Source organism: Phalacrocorax aristotelis, chromosome 17, assembly GCF_949628215.1.
Source record: "Phalacrocorax aristotelis chromosome 17, bGulAri2.1, whole genome shotgun sequence".
Classification (NCBI taxonomy): Eukaryota; Metazoa; Chordata; class Aves; order Suliformes; family Phalacrocoracidae; genus Phalacrocorax; species Phalacrocorax aristotelis.
The window spans coordinates 2,925,945-2,948,372 of record NC_134292.1 but is presented as its reverse complement, the minus strand read 5'-3'; the positions used below and the strand labels follow the sequence as shown (position 1 = coordinate 2,948,372).

At 44.8% G+C, this 22,428-nt stretch overlaps 1 protein-coding gene across 1 annotated transcript in view; it reads right to left on the bottom strand.

The window, feature by feature from the left end:
• CACNA1B (calcium voltage-gated channel subunit alpha1 B) overlaps window positions 1-22,428 on the bottom strand; it is a 303,786-nt gene that overhangs the window by 52,697 nt on the left and 228,661 nt on the right. The window contains exons 24-32 of the mRNA XM_075111828.1: window positions 21,317-21,376; window positions 19,946-20,052; window positions 11,395-11,491; window positions 9,249-9,409; window positions 7,980-8,117; window positions 6,886-7,087; window positions 5,170-5,334; window positions 4,247-4,357; window positions 4,007-4,090 (exon numbers count right to left, since the gene is read on the bottom strand). Of these exons, the coding sequence (XP_074967929.1) occupies window positions 4,007-4,090; window positions 4,247-4,357; window positions 5,170-5,334; window positions 6,886-7,087; window positions 7,980-8,117; window positions 9,249-9,409; window positions 11,395-11,491; window positions 19,946-20,052; window positions 21,317-21,376 (1,125 nt within the window). The remainder of the gene's footprint in view (window positions 1-4,006; window positions 4,091-4,246; window positions 4,358-5,169; window positions 5,335-6,885; window positions 7,088-7,979; window positions 8,118-9,248; window positions 9,410-11,394; window positions 11,492-19,945; window positions 20,053-21,316; window positions 21,377-22,428) is intronic.

Here is a 22,428-nt window from a genome sequence, read left to right as displayed (position 1 = left end):
AATTAATCAACACATTTCTTTTCCTTTTATCTTTACTTTTCAGTGGGTTAAAAGCACCGATGCAGCAAGGCTGGTGGAAGCCTAGTCTCTCCAGATGAGACTGCCCAGGTGAGCAGGTTTATTTACCTTGGAGAACACTTATAGCTGGAAAACATAGTCACGGAGAAAAGCGGTGCTTCTGCAACTATTTTCAAGCCTGATCTCAAAGTCATACCCAGAAAGCATCCCCTCTCCGCGAGGAGCTGGAGGGCGTCACGGGTGGCTGTTAGGGGGACAGATGCAGACCGTCGAGTTCACGTTGCAGCTGTCACCTGGGCTTCTCAGCCTGAGAAACCATCCTGTGTGAATGGGTAACAACAGGGCTGAAAGCACAGGGAAGGACTAACGGGGGCTGCCACCCAACTAGCCCCACGACTGCCCATCAGCCAAGGAGAGCCTGGAGCTGAGGAAGGCAGAGGGAGAAGAGAGCGTCCTGCGTTGGGGACACAGCTCTGAGGCGTGATGAGTAAAAACCTGCTCTCCTCTTGGGTCATCCTCAGCTCCGTAATGGTGCAAAGGGCTGCTCTACCCCTGGTCATGCACCGAGCCAGAAAACTGAAGTGGAGTTAAGCATTAGCTAGGGCTTTTTGCGTGGAGTGGGTGTTTGTCCCCATCCGTAGCTAATACTCTGCCCTACCTGGAAGGGTAAAGGGCAGAAAAGGATTGGGCAGAGGCAGCGGGATTAAAGACTCAATGCTTTACACCTGATCTGTGCTCTGCGAATGAAGCACCTACCAGCCCTCACCTTGGTCCCTGCTGCTTGCAGACAGCGCGCTCACTGTCACTGCATAGGGCTTTTTAGCCTTTTTCTACATTTTTTTTTAATTGGTTCTAAATTCCAGAAGTAAAATTACTTAGGTGAAAAGAATAGCAGGTTATGTATTATAAAGGTGGTTTAAAGTGTATTTCTTCCAGGTTATACATGCACCGTGCCACTTTCCAGGCAGCAAAACAGTCCTGGCAGTTCCCAGGAAGCCTGGGGATACTTCGAGTTTCCCCTTATGCACTGTGGGGCTCAGTAACATGTGTTGCAACCTACTGCGGAGCCAACAGAATAGGACTGGAGCAGAGTGCTAGATCCTTCTGCTTGTTCTCCACCCTACGTGCCATAGCCCTTCTGCACAACTGGAAGGAGAGGAAGGCTTGCAGTGGCATTGGAGATCCCGGTACCTCCACCACATGCTGCTGGATGAAGCAAATGAACTGCTCCGTGTAAGACATCCTGAAAGCTGCTGTTACTCGCTGCCATTAACAATTCTGTTATAAATGTAATCTTTGGGGCACCATTGCAAACTCGCGCTCGTGTAATTAAACAGAGATTCTGAGACTTGTGCACCAACGTCACCTTTAAGCAAACTCAGCTCTTAACGCCTCTTCGGGAAGCCGTGCGCAGCACCTTGGACCTCTCAGCCCATCGCCCCTGCCTGAGGCCGAGAGAGGGATGTGTGCAGCCTAAGGAAGCACAGAGCACGGGCTACGAACACCGTCCAGTGCGGCTGAGTATGCTGCTGCAGGTGGGCACGGGCTGGGGAGAGCCCAGAGAGGAGCTGTATGAAAGAAGTTTTGAAAAACCAGTCCAGCAAGAGGGTGGGGGGTGGACCTCTGGGCACTCTCTGCCTGCGGGGGAAGCATGTGGAAAGGAGACACGATGGCTGTACAGAAGCACTGCAGAAGCGGATGATTTAGAGAGAGCAGAGCTCAAATAGGTCTATGGACAGAGACACAGAACCAAGAGGTCAGGGGCTGGGGTGGTACTGGGGAAGATATGGCTTTTATATTGAAGACATGTTTGTGAGCGGCTTTGTACTGGACACAATGCCAGAGGAAGCTTTTGGCCGACATTAGAGTCCTCTCTAAGGTTTGACACAATGGGTCTAGTTACTCATAAACCAAAAGCCTCTCCCTTCCCACCCAGGAGGATAACAGAAAAGTGTATAGGTTCTTGGGAGCTTAACCCTATTGGAATTTACTGACTGGTTTTAGAGGTAGCTCGTACTACTCTTCAAAGGCATCCCCAAATTGCTGCTATCTTTGATGCTGGAAACCAGGGAAATTACTGCAGAGTGGAAGGGTGATGCCGTCACTCTGAGCAGCCTTGAGGTTACTGCATCAGTGCCTGCCAACACACATGAGGGTATTTGGGAGCACATTTACTCTGCAGCCCGAAGACCAGGAGAGGGGTGGGGAGCTTCTGTGGACACACTAACTCTCCTACCCCTAACAGTTGGCCAGCAGTGCCAAGGGACAGCCACTGCATCCAAAAAGCTGGGGACGTGCATATACAGCCCCAGACAAGCTGTGGGTTTTGTTTTAACATCAGTGACGTATCACAGATCAACCCGGTCAGTCCGTAGCCCATTCCCCAGGTGTCAGGCACCCTCGCCTAGGCTGGGCCACCCCCGTGGGAGCTGGAGGGAGAGGCGATGACCAATGTTAACTGAGCAGGGACCGCTGCCTGCCAAGCAGTGAACGGACAACACTGATGGCCGCTCTCTGCCTGCAAAACAGCTGCACAAAGGAGGATGTTAGTAAGAGGCATGTGGGCTTGATGTGGTGAAGGAGACACCTTCCTGAAGAAGTTACCAATCTCGGAGAGACCGGAGTCTTCCTTACCACGTGCGAGTGGCTGTGCTGCTTCCTCCCAGTAAAAGTGTCCAAAGGAAGGGTGGAAGATAAGAGTCAGTCTCCGTTTGTGCCTGACTTGCCAATGTTTTCACATATTTTCAAACCAAGGCAAAGTTTTGGGTGCTTTGGTCTGGCAAGAAAGAACGTCCCACGACAGCGGGAGTGAAGACAAGCACCCGGCAGCTGCTCACGGTGCAATAAATCTCCTAAGCACTCAGAGAAGTGGTGGTCAGACCTTGTGTTTGATCTGAGTAACTGTACCCTGGCTGTAAGCCATGCATTGAAAACAAAAGGTAAGCCAAAGCCTATAAGATAGGATTCACCAACTGTTAAATGAAAACCATTCATGTGGGGAGTAAAACTTCAGGGGTTTGTGTGCTTTTTTTTGTACCAAAGAGGCTAGGTAATAATGCATTTTGTTAGAAACAGTAATATGGTCTTCATCACCAGCTGAATGTCCTGTAAAGAAGTCTGGGAGCATAGTTCTTAGCACACACAAAACAGATCTATAAGCAAATCCCAGGGACTGAGAAAAAAATTATGGTAAATTTCAAGTTAACCACATACAGATACAGCATCATCAACTAAAACATGCATTGGGAAAGGAGAGGAGCAATTTATAAATTGGATAATATCAGGCAGTCAAGGCTGGAGTCAGACATTTACTGCCTTTATGGAAAAATCCTGTAGAATTTAAGGGTAAGTTTGTACACTTCTTGTAATCTACAGGACTCATCAGCAGGGAGAGAGCAGTCATTGTAAAGTTTATTTGTTTTAATAATTGCCCTGCAAAGCTTTGGTGCACGTAACAGAAATGCACCATGTTCCCCCACTGCAGACCGTGCAGGCTGATGGATTTCTGGCTGTTTTGACGCTCCCATCACCTCTTCCCTTCTCACTCCTCTTATCACCTTCACTCTGCCCCGTGACCAAGGTTGGGTAGGTGCAAAGCACCTCACACTATGAAACACATTATTCACCAGAATCCTTTTGATGTTTTCCCTCTATTAAATTGAACAGGATTTTTCCATTAATAGGCCAAAATGGCTCAGGGTTTGAGTCATTTGCTGAACGAGAAAGAGGTTGTTTCCTGGCAGAGTCACTAGCACTGCTGTTCTTATCACAGCTTTTTGCATGAAAGTCTTTGGGGCAGACAGCCGTGCTCATCTCCATGGAAAGAGCAGAGCTAATGGAAACAGGCTGCCAGGTCACCCAAGGACATCATCACACAACGAGTCCCAGAGGCAGCTCTAGGGAATAAGGCTGGTAAGGAGAAGGTGCAATGTCTTGACAGGCTACAGCTTTGTTGGTAAATGAAGCAAATTGAGCAAACTGTACTTACCGCAATCTCTGTTACTAAAATATCAGTAATACTTCCCAACACTGTTACAAAATCAAAGACATTCCAGGCATCTCGGAAATAATTCTGCCAAATGAAAACACAAGGGGGACAGAGGGATCCAGGGGTTACTCTTTTTTGCAACACAGGCTTTTTGTTTGTTTGTTTTTAAACACACGTCACGAAATACAAGCATTTCATGTAGAGAAGAAACAGTTGAAAGTAAATGAGGAAGGCACATACCAGCACACCAAAGGCAATGATCTTCAGCACACATTCCATTGAAAACATGGATGTAAACACAATATTCAGGCATTTCAACATTTCTTCATATGCTTCTGGAGCATCATAGAACTAAACCAGGATGGAAGAAAGGCTGTTACTGGAAGATCACTTATAGAATAAAACCTTCCCAGCTGACTTGCCTGACTGCAAGACTCTTGCCCGTTAATGCCAGATTTTGTGCTCACTTTAAGCAAGACTTGGGGTTACAATATGGTTATTCATGCCACTCCAGAAGCACACCATTGCCTACATGCTATCTTAATGGGGTAGCTGGGGGTACACCCAGGTGGGGAGACTGTTGCAGGTGTACATCTCCTCATAAGTAGAGCATGGACCAGGAGGGAGGAAGGGCACTTTCAAAACCAGAGGACAACTGCAGAAGAGTGTTTCGTTCCAGCAGACCCTAAGAATATAGTGACTCCTTGACTGTGAAGATACTCTGAGCTAGGCAAGGGATAGGAGGGGATAGCGGGATATCCAGCTATCTGCACCTCTATGTCCATGGTGCCTAAGGAGAAGAGGAATTTCCCTGGGACAGCTAGATGTTGAGCATCCCCCCAAGAAGTGACCTTGCTCTGGAGCTGGAAGCCCAGATCTGCAGAGCCCGGTTCCCATCCCACTGGCCATACACTAAAGGGGCTACAAGCCAAACCAGTGTTGTGCAGGGAAATCCCATTTGCAGTATCTCCTCAGTATCTTCAGTCCCTTTGGGGACCGAAGGAGTCCCAACAAGGCCTCAAAAAACAACATAAGGCAGATGAGAATTGGCAATTGCTCCTGTTGATCCACCCCCAGCTCTCAGGATGAGAGTACAAAGCCTCTCCAGGAAACACCACACTCACTAGCCCAAAATTGCAAAGATTCAGTAACAGCCCACTAACCTTCATCATTAGGACAATGGTATTGAGTGCAATCATGACCATGATAAAATACTCAAAGGGAGGGGACACCACAAATTTCCACATCTTGTACTGAAAAGACTGCTTGTTCTGAGGCATGTAGCGGGTCAGTGGCTTGGCACTTATGGCGAAGTCTATGCAGGCCCTCTACAAAACAAAAATGGGATGAAAAGAGTACAAAAAAGGGCTGGCAGTCTCTATCACTCAGGATATCGTTGGGAGAGTGAGCAGAGCATTTAGCGGAGGATGGTACATCTAAGTGTTTCTCACACACAGTGTGAGTAGTGACTACCCCTGTAAAATGCAGCACAGGATCCCCAAATTGTAATCACTTTTGGACACACTGAAATATTAAACCCCACAATACTCCTACGGTCCCCTGCATTTCTAGGAGACAGCATTCCAGCCCAGCCCAGCTCCCAGTAGATCCCGATCCATTCCCGCTTAGGGAAGGGAGTTGTAAATCCACAGGCTCACTTCAGAAAACACTCTGCCAGTTCCTCCTGCTATGCAACTGTAGAAACTGGAGGATTGGTAAAGATGTTATCTGTCTTTAAAAAAAAGTATTGTGAAACCCAGATATGTTCTCACACACAGCAAAACCCATCCAGCTAATAACATTTCATAAAATGTGAACTAGTTACCTCAACCAATAAATTATCCAACAAACATTACTGGGGGAATTCTCAAAGACCCCTTTAGTTGGCTATTTCTGTTCACATTATTATGAGTATGAAAGTGCATTAAAAATTGGTTTCTACCCACAAGAAGTTTTGACTCATGAGCATTTTCTCATCTTACATTTAGGTAAGAATTCAAAGTCTTAAATTAGTGCAAAAATTTTTTCTGCTCAGTTGAAAAATAATGTGGGTAAAGCACCTCTAAATATTCTGCTTTATTTTGGACTTTTTGTTCATATAGACAAACAATTCAATGATTAATATTTGATTAAAAAGTCATCTCTTTTCATCAAAAACTCAGGTTCCAGTTTCAGAATAAATGAAAAGAGATGGTTCTTTGCACAACAGGTCATGAACGCTGTGGGACCCCAGACGAAGGACATTGTGGATGCTAAAAATCTGCATGGGTTCAGGAGGAAACTGGATACATTCACGGAAGAAAGATACAGAGAAAGAAAAACCACGATGAACTCAGGACGTTCCTGAGCTAAAAACAATGGTATTTGCTAGGGCATTACAGAAAAGTGTCATACATGCTTGCCCTGGTCTTACACTCTTCCCAAGGCATCTACTTTCAGCTGCCGTCAGGACAACATCATCTCAGCCAGGCACAAAACTAGCCTGCTGAGAGGAGCGTTCCTTTGGGGAGCTGTGGCAATTGTAGTTCAGTTTGATTTCTGATGACTGGCCTCTTAACAGGCCACAGATGTCTGTCTTCTTTCACGCCTCCATGCTTGAGCTAACGTGCAAGTCTATATTCACTCTGAAGCGGAGGTGTGGTCCACGGGGGTGTGACAGTGCTTACTAACATGCGGCATGCGGGGGCTCTCCCTTGTTTTGTTTTTATGCAAAAGCTGAAACAGTCTGTAATTTGTTTGGTCTCTACACCACACGCCCTCAGGTAATGACTGCTCTAAAGCCCCCCACGGCACGGGTGGGGAAAAGGAGTGGGTTTCCACTGGTACCGAAGTGCTCTGAGCCCCCGGGTGCTAACTCTGGATTCAGAAGATGCGGGTACCTCATTTTTCTCGAGGCTGCACTCTGACATCACTTTATCTCCTTGCTCTTGGAAGGTGATGATGATTAACGCCACAAAGATGTTCACAAAGAAAAAAGGGAAGACAACAAAATACACCACGTAAAAGATAGACATTTCCATTCGGTAGCCAGGGCTGGGACCCTGTTCCTCGTAGGTAGCATCCACCGAGTGCTTCAGCACACTGCAATCAAGCGCAAAGAGAGAAGAAAAGTCAATGAAATCAGTGTGAAGCACCAATGACACCCCGAGAGTCACTCACTGGCCTTCACTCACTTGAAGGGTTTTCCACATATGCTCAGGCCAAACTCATTCCCATGTCTATGGCTGGGAAGAAGTTTTCCTTGAGGATATTTTTAGGAAAACCCTTGCTGTTTTCACCACTCTGCAGAATGATAAAGATTCGTTCCGTACAGATCCACTTATCCCCCTGGCCAAGGGGAGAGGATACGATTAGATCTGGCTTCTCTTCCCTGGCCAACAGGGATGAAGTGAGGGTGGGGAAAGAAAGGTGATGATCTCTGAGTAGGGGAACACAATGAGAGACTGGAGAAGGGAATCTGATGCTGTATGTTTTATTCTTTATTTTATGAAATAGCTGAACACGGAGGACAGCGAAGGCCTGCCATCAAGAAACCCTGACCATGAATTGCACTCCACGTGTCCCAGCAGAAAAGTGTGCCAAAATAAAGTCTTATGCTGATTAGTAAAATATAACTTTGGGACTGTCATACCCAGCATACTTTCAGCATAGGTCACAATACTTTTTCCCTTCATTTTCTTACATTCCCATTATCAATTTTACACCTAAGAAAGGCGTGAAGTCCAAAAGACCGGAGCAAGCAAGCTATTAAGTACTGAAACTCCCTAAGCATCCCTGTGCAAGCTCAGAAGAATGTCGAGAAAAACGCAGAGCCCTGCTGGCTGATTCATCCAATAATCACACAAGGGAAAGTAAAAGCTTAGCTGCTAATAGAGGATTCATATTTCACAGGTCACCTGCCGTTCACGTGTCCCTCAGAGCTGTGGAAAGCTGCCGTTACCTCTGCGATCCCGCAGAGGACCCGTGTACTCACGTTGGCCACCCTTCGCCCGTGGAGACAGTGAAGAGCGTGAGCAGAGCCCAAAGCACGTTGTCATAGTGGAACTCGTATTTTTTCCATTCCCTGGGCTGTGCCTCCACCTCATTTTTTTCATAGTCAAGGTACTGACCCCTAGGAAAAACAAAGATTGAGACCAAATGAGAGAATTAAACCAAGTCAGCCATTTTGTGTGACTCGCTGAGGAGCATTGAAAAGCCCCAATTGCAGAGTCCAACTGTACTATATATTAAAGGCAAATAGATACAACTTCTAGGTTTGTAAACAGAATTAAAAGCCATTTTGAACCACAGGGACTGGACCTGAGGTCTAGGAATGAAACAAATTGTAATCAGGACATTCATCCATTAGGCAAAGCCAGCAATTAACAGCATGCTGGCCCCCAAATTGTCTGACCCCACAGAAAATGGTGCTGCTTGATGGGGAAAAGTCTCTGGCTCCTACTTCAGAGTTGGATCTAACTTCTAAATGGGTCCTGCTTTGAGGGACCACGGGACCTGGAATCTGGACACTTCCCCTCCAATCTACGTTCTTCTACGATTTCACATTTCTTTCTGTAATATATCTGCTTTCTGCAAGGAACTGCAGCGACAGCCTCTGTGGCTGCTGCATGCATGCGGTCCCAGCAGGGACGTGCCCTGTGTTTCCAAGGCAGCAGGAGAGGGGTAACATGGGCAGAGCTGGGCAGTGCTGAGGATGCAGTTTGGGTGCCAAGAAAAAAGGCAAGCGAGGAAGATGCACATTGTGGTGAGTAAAGCACCTTGCAGTCTGCTGCAGAGGACAAAGTATGACAAGGCTCTTAAGATATTCAAACACTGACCCCTTTTCTAGCTAATTAGTAGTTCTTTACCTTCCTACCAACTCACTTATTATTTATTCATTATGTGTTTCTAATTCATACAAGCCCGAAGAATCAAGGGAGCAGGTAGAAAAAGGAGTCACACCATCCCTTTAAAACCTCTTTATCTTAAAAATCGCACCTAGCCTTCCCTGGGAAAAGGAGCCTCCTCCCCTGTATCATTAAGCATTTGGGTAAGCATGTGCTAGATCAGAGCCAGAAATGATGCAGCTATTAAAACAACAAAAGGGAAAATTCACCTCGAGGGTAATTGTGCTGAAGCATTGCGCTTACTTACAGGAGACTCATCAAGCTCAGCAGATACTCAACTGATGCAGCTTTGAGGCAGTCAAGGGAGCTGCTGCTGCCAGAGGAAAGCCAGGCTCTCCCCACAGCCCCTGCCATACCTGCAGTCCTTCTCCAGCTCCTTCGACTCATCAGTGCAGTAGAAGAATCTGCCTTTGAAGAGCTGCACAGCAATGACGGCAAAAATGAACATGAAGAGCATGTAAACTATGAGGATATTGAGGACGTTCTTCAGAGAATTCACCACGCAGTCAAAGACAGCCTGGGGACAGAGGAGAACAAGGATAAGGGGTTGAAAGAAAAGTGCATCTAACATCTTGGCATCTAACTGCACTTGGGAGCCATTACCCAACCTACAGCCCATGGATGGTTTCATGGACTTGCACACCAAGTGTTTGACCAAGAGCCACGCTCCAGCTGTGAGAAACAACGCCGGCTTCCTACATCTCCTGTTTTCTCAGCAAGTTTGGCTCTGTCACTCAATTTTTTGGTGCTGCCCATAAAATTTATAAAGACAATTGCAGCTCGTCGAGATAAATACTAGTCCTAAGCAAATATTTCCTTGGCCAATTATGAGAAGAAAAACATACTTGTGTTTATTTTATTCCCAGTGGATAGGTAAAAACTCATCAAATATGTTGCTCATTGACCTTTACTTGAACTGTTTGAATAATAAGGAAAATATACCAGATACAAAACAACCAAATCTTTCAAATAATATTTTTCTAATGGGCTGCCTATCAAAATTCAGTGTGACTAATCTAGTCAGCGTATATCACTTCTGAACTCCCTGCAAAGAACTTCTCAAATACATTTATTATTTGGTTATTAGTCACTGATTCATTGTTACAAGTAATTTGCAGTTTAATTTTAGTCTGAGAAGTTTGTCATAATAATAGAAATTGAGCAGTCACTGCCCAAACGCGGGGTTTGTACAATACTGTTCCCATTTCTCTGAATGGAATTGAATAATTCACAAAATTACACTTCTGATGCAACCAGAAATCCTGAATTAAAACACTGGAAATATCTCTAATCACTCCATTAATCTGGTTGATTGTTGCATAGAAGACCCCATTCAGGGGAGAGAAAAAAAAAAAAAAAAGAAATTATTCTGAGGACAAACCATACGAATATGCCTTCTGCTTCACATTAAGATTACTGAATACTTCTTTAGAAGTGGTAAAATTACTCTGTAAAATGGCTTGAAAATAAGGAAGACATTCAATAAAAAGCAAGCACTCGGTGTTCTGCGGCAGGACTCAGCTACCGTTGACCGTTTTATGACCTAGGAGCCGTACATTTCTGATTTCTAAATAAATGGAGACTATTTTTCTATATTGTCCAACATTACCCTTCCTTACCCTTTGAGGTAAATTGAGTATGCATAAAAATGCATAAAATCAACATTATTTAAGCATGAGTTGTGGGTAAGGACAAAAGCAAATCTATATAACAGCTGACCCTAATTTTTCTGTGCCACTATGTGAAAACAGGACTTGCCAGACAGAGCGTCACCATTGCAAAAGCACCCATTGCTTTTCCCCATCTTTCACAGAAGAGAGCCTGCCAGCAGCGATGCCGCATGAAGATGTTCTACAAAAGGTATTCAAGAGTTCCAAAAACTCAGAAATTAATCAATTTTGTAACTCCGTTCTCTGCTTCCAGGGGCTGGCTGTATCTCAAAGCTTTCGGGAAACGGTGTTGAATAAGTAACCACGGGCCATCACGTTTATGCTACTTTGTAACTCAGTATTCTGGAGATTAAAGGGTACTGCTATGAAACCACGTACTACATGTTCTTTAATAGCAAGCATGAGCAGATTAGAAATTCTCATACAGCAATGACATTTCTCTTTAGACAGACTGTGGAAAATCTTGCAATATTCATGTTAAGTTCTCTAGGGAAAAATCAAACACTCCAAAACCTATTTTCTCCTATATCATTTCTAAGAGCATCACACTTATGAACCATAATTTAATTTATTTGCATCTTTTCTTTTCTTTTTTAGAAGTTTGATTTTAATGTGGATTCACAATAATTCATAACATTGCATACGATGTTTGCAAAAGAAACAAGTGTTTGACATTTGCTAAACATCTGCACGGCTATTTTTATAAATCTGGCAAAGAGATTAATTGCAACAAAATAAACGGAACAGAAACAACTTGGAGTAAGTTTAGCCCATCAGCTTCCACTCAGACCAGCTGCAAACCTCCAGAGAAGGAAAGATTTTTTTCTCTAACCTTTAGTTTTGGCAGCCGTTTAATGGTCTTCAGCGGTCTTAGGACCCGCAGAACTCGCAGTGACTTGATTGTGTTGATGTCCTTGCCTTTGGTTCCTCTGCAAGGGATAAAAGGCACAAGAACAATAGAGGGAATAGTGTGGTCCTCAGGTCACTAACTAGAATGTCTACAGGCACCCAGTGTGGTTTTGGCTGTGTAATTGTTTGGGGATTATTTTTTTTTTTTCTAACAGGTTTTGGGGCTATCCTCACCATGGGTGCCGACGGTGAGGACTGCAGGCGAACGCCCGCTTGAGATGTGTCAGTCGCGGCTCAGGAGGAAGGCTGTGGGCAGGACACGGTCCTTGCAGTGTTCAGCCACATGTGCTCTCCAGCCTTCGCTCACTTCCCAGCTACCCACTGAGTATCACCCAGGAACTGGTGACCTTCCTGCCCAACTCCCCACCCAGGCAATGGTCAAAGCCAGGGCAGCAGCACACCTCGGCTGCAGCCCCCAGGAGAGGAGGCTCAGTACATTCATTCCAGCCCCAGGCAGGAGAGGTGAGAAGGTCACACCTGGCTTTCCTCCCTCCCAGGCACCTGGGTGAGACAGGAGGGTGTTTCTCTGTGTGCTCCTTGCATTTCTCCGGCAGGGACGTTGTGTCTGGACAAGCAGACAGTGACCAGAGGGCACAGGAGCCTTCATGGTGAGGGATGGAGCTCTCCTGGGGACCGGAGCCGCTCCATGCCTGTACCCTCATCCTCAAGTCTCTCTTGGAAGACATGCTACCAAACCCATGTAGGAACATGTAATATGGTGGCATATTACATGCCTGGAGCGGTGCTAGGGCAACCTCCCACTTATGCATGCAGGTGCTGTAAGTCACATTTTGGTTTTAGTTTTTATTATAACTGAGTGCAAGACTTGAGACAGTTCCTGTTGTTGCCCTTAAAAGGTTTTTAGGGGAAGGAAAGAGTTCCTTTCCTCATGCACTTCCAAAATAAATAAAAAAGACACATCTTCTTCCAACCCAACAGCAAAACAATGACACTCCCCTTCATTTCATACAAAGTGAAAAATGGGATGAAAATCTTTAACAGAGTTTTATTCATGACGGTAGGTTTGGGTCTGAGACTACTGAAGTAACACAGGTGTGAATGAATAACATGTGGAACAGATGCTGATATACCTATTCTATCCTCTTCGAGTTTGCTAAATATTTCTCTTCTCCAACAGGAAAGCAATAGAAGTGCAAGTGACCCAAGAGACCTGCAAGAGGTACGTGCAGGTAGTGGCCTGCAAAGCCTCCCCCACCCTGCTCTCAGCCAGCCCGGTGCACTATGCTCAGGGCTAAGCACCGAGAGTGGAGAAAGCCACCCAGTTTTGTAGCTGGCTGACCTTGCTTAGCTCTGGAAGGTGTCTTTTTGCAATTTATCCACTTCTAGAAGACTAATAACTCAGTACTAATACCGTACTACTCAATACTGACACTGGACTGGAATCTGCAACTTAGAAACACACATTCCTGTCTCATCTCCAGTCTCTTTCTCCAGCTACCAGTCGCTGCAGTTGTCCTGAAATGCAGTAAGCAGTGAGACACAAAGAATTTTTGGAGGGCCAGGGGTTGTATCCCAATGACTTACACCTTAACACAATTTGTCTTTGTACTTGGCACACGATATAATAGAAACGGAGAAGTAGAACAGGATGGAGATTTACCTATTCCCTCCCTATCTTGTCTTTCAGGGCTGCTTTAGGGGCATTTTAATGAGCCACAGATGGATCCTGACTGCTGGCACGGCTGTAATTCCAGGTGATTGAGCTAATACTCATGGAGTTAAAGGACTGATTTAATGCTGCAAAGTAACTATTATATATTTAAAAGAAATAATTTTTGATTCTCATTAGAGACCATTTAGTCAGGTTGAGATGAAGCAGACACTGCCAACATAGCTTTTACTGGCTTTCTCTTCAGGTTTTAGCATAGCTGAAGATCTGGCACACGTTTGGCTTTGCATACTTGCTTTCAAATCACCAATTCCCAGCAAGCAACAATCCTGCCACAGTCTCTGCAGCCGTCCCCATGTCACCATAGCCTCCAGCTGAGCCAGCCAATCTAGAGCTCACCTAATGCCAGGCAGCTTTGTCTGATCCTTAGCAATGTCTTGGCTGCAAAATAATTTGTTTAGCCTCTTGAAAAAGACAGTCAGTGGCAGGAGGGAAGTAGAGGGGGAAACATGTTGCCGGGAAAGAGGTACCACCTGGCTCGGCCAGCCAGCCTGTCCCCGTGGGCGATGGCCACCCAGCACATGCCCATCACCTTGGCTGCCCTGCCTCTCCCTCCGCAAGACCAAGCAAATCACTTGGGTTGCTCTGTGTTGCCCAGCCCTTTGGGGTTTAACTTGATGAGGAAGCTAGGGCAGAGAGGGAGAGGAGGCAGGAGCTGAGGAAAGTAGAAGTGAGAGAAGAGTGAAGGTGAGAGGGTTAAGGGACAAGTCGTTGGGGCAGTAGGAGGAAAAAGGAGGCGGGATGCTTGGCCCAGAACTGTATTCAAGTCTCAATCATTTGTGGCTGTGTTTCTGTTTTGCAGATGAACACACAGAGCCCAGTTAGCAGCACAGCCACTGGCAGGTAGCAACTGAACTAACCTCAACGGTCCTCACCTGGGTTCAAGCAGAACCACAGAATGGTGCCTCCCAGGAGCTGAACACCTATTTACTACTCTGCCTTGCGTTTGTGCCAAACAACAGCTGGACTGATAAGGCCTCCTGGAAGGGAAGCTCAAGACAAGAACAGAGACACTTCTCGGCTCTGAAGGAGCTAGCTCAGGTCTCACAGGGCTGGCTCCAAGCCTGAAGCAGCATCCCCCGTGGACTTAACATCTCTAGGAAGGTTAAACAGCCCACTACTGAACTACTGGGGACTAGTGAATAGGTGGGGCAGAGCAACTCCTTCCTCCTGGGTCTATGAGAGAAGAAGGTGTTTTTCCCTTGCACGGGGAGGCGCGCGGATGACTGCACTGAGAGCGCGGAGGTGAAGGGCAGACAGCTCCAGTCCTACCAAATTCCTTCTGCCTGAATGGACGACACTAAAAAGGGTTGATTTATTTCTTTTTTCCTTTCAGGCACCTAAGCAAATAAAGAGCATGAGCCAATTAAATGTTAATGGGATTTATGATCAAGTCATATAGAGAATCCTGAAAAATCATTCTTATTTCTTGTCACAGTAAGGTTCCTACTAGAGAAGAAAGGTTTTTCAAGGGACTGGTACTAGTGAACATCACTGTGAAGTGACGCAAATTGCATTTTAATTAAATGGATCTCATGCAACTATTTCAGCCTGTCAAATAAAACCTTAAGGGTTGTTTTTGGTGTTTTTAAGAACCCCCTCTGCCCAGATTGTTTTTTGCACCACTGTAATACAAAGCCAGCTGTCCCACAAAATAAAAGGTCCAGATGGAACTAGGATTCAGTCAAAATGTGTGTACAGGCACACATTCGACCAGAGCATTTCTCACAACAAAAATAGATTCCTATGGAAGGACAAGATCTTAAGCGACTGCAGAATAACAACCACAAAATTCAGAAAAGCTACAGAAGAGCAAGCAGGATAAAGACAGACAACGAACAGAAGTCCAATGACTTAAAAAAAACCAACATTTGCGTTAGGTCAATTATTCTCATTGTGTTAGGCCAGTTCTGGTTTTTACTGGGGCAGTTTGCTGCTCGTTTAAAACATTAAAAATATTTTTAAAGAGCTTTGCATAGCCTTTTATCCTTTAATAAATAAAAGATCCTTTAAAACATTAATAGTTCTTTAAAATGGAAGCTTCTTGTTTCTGTTGGTCCTGCCAGCAGCTCTGATTTAATATAACATGGACCTCTTAGTGTCGTGTTATCAAATATTCAGGGTAGGGCGGAGTCACCGCCTTCTGCAATTGCCTGAAACCTCCAAGAAAGCGAGTGAGTTCCTCCACGGAAGAGTAAAGGAGGCCACGCAACTCTGCCCGAGCACAAAGCCACCCTCTTCCAGGGTCCAAATGATCTGGTTTCCTAGACAGAAGAAACAAGTACCCAATTTCCTGGACTGCATAAAGGACCTTTCTTTGCATCTTCTTCACTGCCCATCCAGGTTATCTGCCTCGGGGGAGCCCGCCCGAGCTTCTGCCCTGCTCGGAACCGCAGCGCTGCCTGCCCCCGCGCCTGCCTTGTGCCGCGCTGAGACTGAACTGCCGCCTTGCAGGCGGCTGAATGCAACTTCTGCTACCACCCTCCTTACCTACGGCCCCTGCCAGCCTCTCTAAAAAGCTATCTGCACTCTGTTTCCACGGCAAAGACTTTTCACCAATGTCAGAGGCTCACAGCCTGAATCCCAGCCGGGTCGCAGTGCCCAGACTGCACAAAACTGGTCCTGAAGCTTCCAGCACTGGTAGTGCAGTTTAGAGGGGCGATCCTCTGCATGAGAACAAAACTGCTTCCTTAAACCTAGTTATTAAGATTTTAATGAATTGCAACTCACACATTAACGATGTACCCGCTAAGTCATCCCCTCAAATCTTTTTGGTACAAATATATCTGCTTATCATGGATTCCGACTCTCTGGTCTGCTTGGCTTCCTAGTCTGCTTCTATCCTTGCTTAAAGAAAATCTGGATGAATGAGGATTGTTAAGGGGAAATAGATTTCACTGAATAATGAGTAATAAAGGGACAAAGGAGTCGATGCAATGGGTGTAACATGGTTCGTTTCCACAGTGGCAAGTGTGTGTACACACGTTTGACAGGCATAACAGTGCAGCAAGAGACAGAAATAACATATTACCCCATGAAACTCCTAGAGAGAGATTCCAGCAAGAAGAAGACAAAGAAAGAGCAGAGTCAATGACAAACAGAAACATAAGGCTATACAGTGCTCCCCATGCACATACAGATATGTGCTGGCAGATAATCCCATCCCCGGTCCCACACCCACCAACTCGAGGCTCATCAAAATAAACAAGCAAGGAAGCAACAGATTGGCTATAGAGCCCATACCCCCGCGTCCCCCCGCGGCGCGGCTGCCCTCCGACTGACAAGCAGGCAGGGCAAGTACACCGCCACCCTCCCGGCGCTTTGGGAGGTAAAAACCCTGATTGTTTGGCAAATGTCGTTTGCCTTTTCAAAGAGCAGCATGAAATTCTGTGCATCTCGGCCACCTTTCTGTTGTCGAAAACATAAAATTGCAATCTCTTTGCTGCTGTTCATCAGCTATTTCTATTGAGCAAGTCCATTTTACATCTGGGGATGATAAATTTTGATGACGAATTTGTTAGCTTGCTTTAAAGCTCCTCTATTTCTGTTTCCCTAAAGACTAAAACATGTCTGTACGTTTGTGGCATGTTTATCTCTAGAAAAAAAAAAAAGGAATTTCTTTTTGAAATACATTGCTAAATGGAAGACATTATTTCATTATCATCAGTATTATTAATGTTTCTAGCATCTCACTGGGGCCTTGTTTTAAAACATTTTTTTTTAACTACAGTCAAGCACAGAATAACTTCTGGAGAGCCACAGGCAGAAAGCAGACTGAGCGCTGTTTTGAGAGGCTGAGATGGATTTTATGACCCTTGCAGCAATGACTGATACCGTCTCGCATACCTAAACGAACCCAGGCTGCTGCAGTATTCCATATAGAAGCGTTTCAGGGAGCAATGCTTTTCCCAGGTTTTCAGTGACATTTCTATTCAGCAAGAAGCTGATTCACATCACCTTCACCAGACACCAATGAGGTCAAGACCATGCATGAACTAGATCTCGCCCGCTGCGTGGCAATCGTGCATCCTTGCAAACAGAAGCTGGTGACGGCCACATTAAACACATTTTTACAGGGACACTGATGATGAGTGACAAGGCTGTAGTGTTTGTTAGAAAAAGCCCAGTAACAAAACAATGAAGATTATCCAAGTCTATTCTCCGAAATCTCTTTTTCGGGATTATCAAAATTCAGCAGGCTCGGTGCGTCTGTCTGGTTTAACCAGACAAGGCAGCTGAGCTAAGGACACAACTATGTACCCAATTTTTGTCTGAGCAGTCTGAGACTCGTTAGTATTCATATCTGGCCTGGCAGGAACAGAGAGCAAGTCATCTCCTATGAATGACTGGATTTCCTGCTCTCAGGTTAGACCAGAAACACTGCAAATATCCTCCAAATTGGATGTCAACACTCACTGCCTGCTGAAACGTGGACACGTAGCAGAGGTTACAGTAATAATTAAAAAACCACAGAAGAAATTTAAATTTTTCCAAGTCTCAGAAATAGGTTTGACTTGCTTTAATCTGGGAGACAGTAAATAGGCAGGCAGGTTTGATGCATTCGCTTTCTAGAAATCCCTGCTCAGTACTTAAAAAGCATGTAAAATAGCTTGGGGTACACTATTATGAAGCACAGTCAGGGGATGTACAAGTAATTTATTTAGAGGCTGGTGGGGTGCTGTTAGATATTCATGGCCCAATGCAAGCAGTAGAAAAACTGAGCACAAAAATACTCAGAAAGAATAAAAATTATTCATTTTCAACCATAAATTGCCCAAAAGAAAATCTTCTTCAGAAAGAAGGCGTTTCAAAGGCAAACGCCCATGTTTGTTCTCACAGCACACGGAGTTGCTCTGAAGGACTCACAAAATGCCCCTTCCTCCCAGTCTGGCTTGCAAGTTTTAATTCTTAGTGGAAAAGGGAAATTCTCAGTGAACCACAGACTTGGGTAATATTGTTTTGCAAACTAAAACTTGCAACTAATATTATTTTACTTTCCTACCTCTCTCCAATTCAGAGAAGCTCCATTAACTTGTTAATTTTTTTTTAATACGTTTTTGCTTAACTCAGTCTGACCACATCCAGTTCTGGAAGTTGTTGCGCTTACGTATTTCATGTGCAGGGAAACTAAGCCACACACAGGTCTAGTCAAGCTTAAAAAGCAGCCCAGTTTTGGGTGTCGAATTTTGGGTAAGCAAGGCATTCACCAGACCAGACCAGCAATTCCATCCCAAGGCAACCTTGCTTACAGCAGAGCACTCGGCTCTTCTGAAAAAACAAATTTCTAATGAATAGGGACGAAGTCTTTAAAGAGGGGAGGGCAGCGTCCCTTTGAATAACTTATATTGGACATGGCTTGCTCGAAGATGCAAACACTTCTTTGGTGTAGGAGTGGGCACAGAAAGCCCAGACCCCAGTATCCCCAAGTGTCCCTCCTCAAACAGCTCAAAAATCATACCGACAGTGTCAATCCCGTTTCCTTCTGTCCATCCACTCCTTGGCTGAATTAGCTTAGACTTTTTTTTATCTAGCATTTGTTATGAAGAATAGAGGATCTAAAATACGAATCTCACAGCCTTAGTGTGAAAGGAATTTTGACACCTCAGAAAATTAAAAACTCCTGACAAACGTTCCAGGCCAATCTTACCAGAAAGGTGCCGGTAACTTTCTGTGCTGCAAGGGACATGACAGTACTTTTCGTAAGCAGAGCACACAAGAGGCGCCACAGATATGGCTGGCTGCCTAAAAATTACTGTCAGTCTAAAATACACAAGACACACTTCTGCAGTTCCTTGACAACGGTGAATGCTTTTCCTCATTAGCAAGTAAAACACTGCTAATTTCTTCACCTTCTCTAATCATCATGTCAACAAACAGGTGAGTGGAGTTCGGGCACGGGCTGCTAAACTTTCACTGTAATTACCCAAGACTAATTTAGCAGAAGCTTAAACTGGTCAAGTCCTGTAGCCTGTTTCCAGGTCATCTCCTAAAATTTCTCCGGAAGACATTTGCAATACAATTATTCCATGGCCCAGGACTACACACGGAAAATTTCTTTCCATCATCCAGCTTTGCGGTCCCCAAATTCCAGAGAACCCGCATTGTTCCTCTGCTCTGTTCCAAGAAAAATGCCCGAACAAAAAGCTAGTCTTCATTTTTAAAAAGAAATTCCTCTGAGTCTGTTGCTCAAAATCCTCCATGACATTAAAGCAGCACATAGAACATTAATTAATGTCATAAATAGAGAACTCTGAGGGAGGGAGGGAGCTCTTAGCCATAGAAGTGAAACTTTCTGGAAATGCAAGTATCCTGAATGAGAGAGGAGAAGGAAAGAGAAATACCAAAGCCATATGAACCAGAAATATCCATTTACTCTAGAAATAATGTTTTGTAAAGTGTTCACTGAGTTATCAGCTGATTTCATTAACTATTTTTTCATTGTAGGAACAATTTTTAAAACAATCGCCTGAAGACCCCGGACTGCCACAAACTCTTTACAACGTGTCCTTGAAAAGAAGCTGGCCAAACGGTCAGAAAAATCTTGGCTTAATGTTTGAATGAACAGTGAATGGACTCACCCTAAAGCTGGGAGAATTTTCAAGAGATTCACAAATGTAGGGATTGCACACCCCCCGCCAGCTACGAGATGATAAAGGGCAGAAACTGAACACTTCACTAAGAAGTGGAGCCACAAACGCTACGCTTCAGCTGGCTCTGAACCAGGGTCCTGCCTCCTCAGCGACTTATTTCCTAGAAATTGGGATGTTAAGGAAAATGTACTTACGAGAAGGCAAATGCCACCAAGGCCCCACTGACCACAATGAAGTCCAGGATATTCCACAGGTCACGGAAGTAGGAGCCAGGGTGGAGTAACAGCCCCAAGTCAATCATCTTCAGAGGAAACACATGAAAAGAAAGAGTTTTAATAAAACAAGTGCCAAATCAACACTACCGAGGTACAGAGGAATGTTCTTGATGAAATAAGCCTTCACAAACTCTTCTTCAGGGTTTCACAGCAGCAGGGCAACATCTAGATACTTAGTCAAGCTGCTCATCTCTAATAGGCACAGAGCTCTGCCAAACCAAAGCTGAAGTCAATAAACTGCCACCAAAAGGATAAGAATACTAATGCCTACATAGGATTCTTTGCACAGACGTGCATTAATTTATGGGAAGAGCAGTCTGTGTGTGAAACAGCCAAATAGTTTAATTTTATTCTACCCCAATCCTACCAGATCAGTAGGAATTAACACCTGGCCTAGGGTATTACGCAATAAAACACAAAGAGAGGACGGGAAGACTCGCAGTCAAACGTAACTATCAAAGAAATACCCCTGCTCCGGGGCACTTGCTGAAAGATGCTGCTCAGCATAGCAGCCTGGCTTGCTTCTACACGAGACCGAGTCTCTTCTTACAATGCTGCTAAAGATCTTCTACAGCCGAGTCTCAAAGTGCGTGCTAGACATTTTATCTGTTTGTGTGCGAGCTCTACAACTGCCCACGTAAGGTTGTTTTCCTCACATAGCTTCAAATCCTTCTACTGAACAAACAAGGGAAAATCTGGTTTTTATTCTGCATTTCTTTTGCATCTTGCTTTGACAGTAAAAACTAACTCCATCGTTATCCCAAGAATAAATCCTGACTTTATTAGAATTGTGCTTTCTGGAAAGTTACCGCCCCGCAGTGTTAGCAAAACCTGTCACCCTGCTGAGTAAAGTAAAAAGAAAAAAATCCTCAACTTCTTGAAACGTGACAAACCAAGATTCAGTTGTTATTAATTTTCCTGATCAGCATCAAAGGAAAAGGGAAGAATCAGACGTGTCTCAGTGAGGTCTATCAGCTCCTGTGTCCTTAGCCACACCCGGACATTTCTGCATCAGGCATTCATATTTCTTATCCTCTTACACAACCATAACCTTATTTTCCTCCATAAAGTGTGAGATTAAATAAACCAAGGGAGCTGCTACAGAAAGGCACCTGCTGTGCACTGGCTACTTCTGAGTGCTGTTCCTGAGTTACAGCTTCCCATCATCACCATCCCTCCAGGCGCCCAGGGAGCTCTGTCATGCTCCACCCTTTTCCTCCAGCTTCCCAGAAGTAGATGAGTATAAATCTGAAAGGGGAGGCGAACCTTTCTGCTAGGAAAAGTTCTTACCTTGATCACCATCTCAAAGGTGAAGACACCTGTAAATATATAATCCAAGTATTTCAGCGCCTAAATGGGAAAGAGAAATGTGCATTAGGGGAGACTACACACTGAAACAATCTGCACTCGAGCAAAGAGTAGAGAGTCTATTCTAGCATCGTCTGATGGGAGGCTTTCAAGTAGTTTAGGCACAAACTTGAATGGTCTGATTTAAACAGCAACATTTTTTCCAGTCCTTGCCAGACTGCAATATGCATGCCCATGGGTTGCTTCAGTGCACCTGTATATATGGCAGGTTTAATAAGGCAAAATGGGTATTACAAATCGAAATATTTGAATATCCTTTCCTAAAGAGCTGATTTGCCAGCATCTGTGTAGCAGCCTGGATTTTTCTCCTGCTGTAGCTGATGACAGATTATTAAAGACCTTGGGAGAGTAAGAGAGTGATAAAATCCTTTTTGTAAAACTGATTCCACAGTTATTAAGGATGAGGAAAAGAGATTTCTCGTAGCTACTTCAGCTCATTCCTGATTTAGGGATTTGTGGATCCTCCTCTGGAAAAAGCTAATACTGACCAGATTCAGAAGCAGGAGGCCTGGACAAGCGATTCCTGCTCTGAGCTGCTCTGCCAACATCTGCTCTGCAGCAATTCAGTTCCTTAATCTATTTAAGGGCGGGATGAACACAGACTCCTCAGTACACATCCTGGTAAGTGCAATGCCAGTCCATCCAAATACCTGTAGAGGTCCTAAATTTTATCGTAATTCTGTGAATGGGATGCACCTCTTCACAGTCGAATTCATATGACTATACATAGCAAATGGATATTAAGTCAACAAAGATATCACAATATCCACATACTGCAACTATCTACATGAAAAGTCTAAAATTAGGCAACTGCATCTCGCAATTTCTGTACTTAATCTTCAGTTCTGCAGACTCCCATTTGCCCATGTAACTGCAACCAACTCTGTGACAATGTCCTCATGTGAAAGTGCTTGAAAAAACACTCCCAGCTGTCTGCTCCATGAGCACCCTGGGCTGCGTGCTCTCCTGTAAAAGGTGGCACACTCCTCCTTCTGCTCATAACAGCACCCACCTGTGAAGCCTCTGGGTTTGGT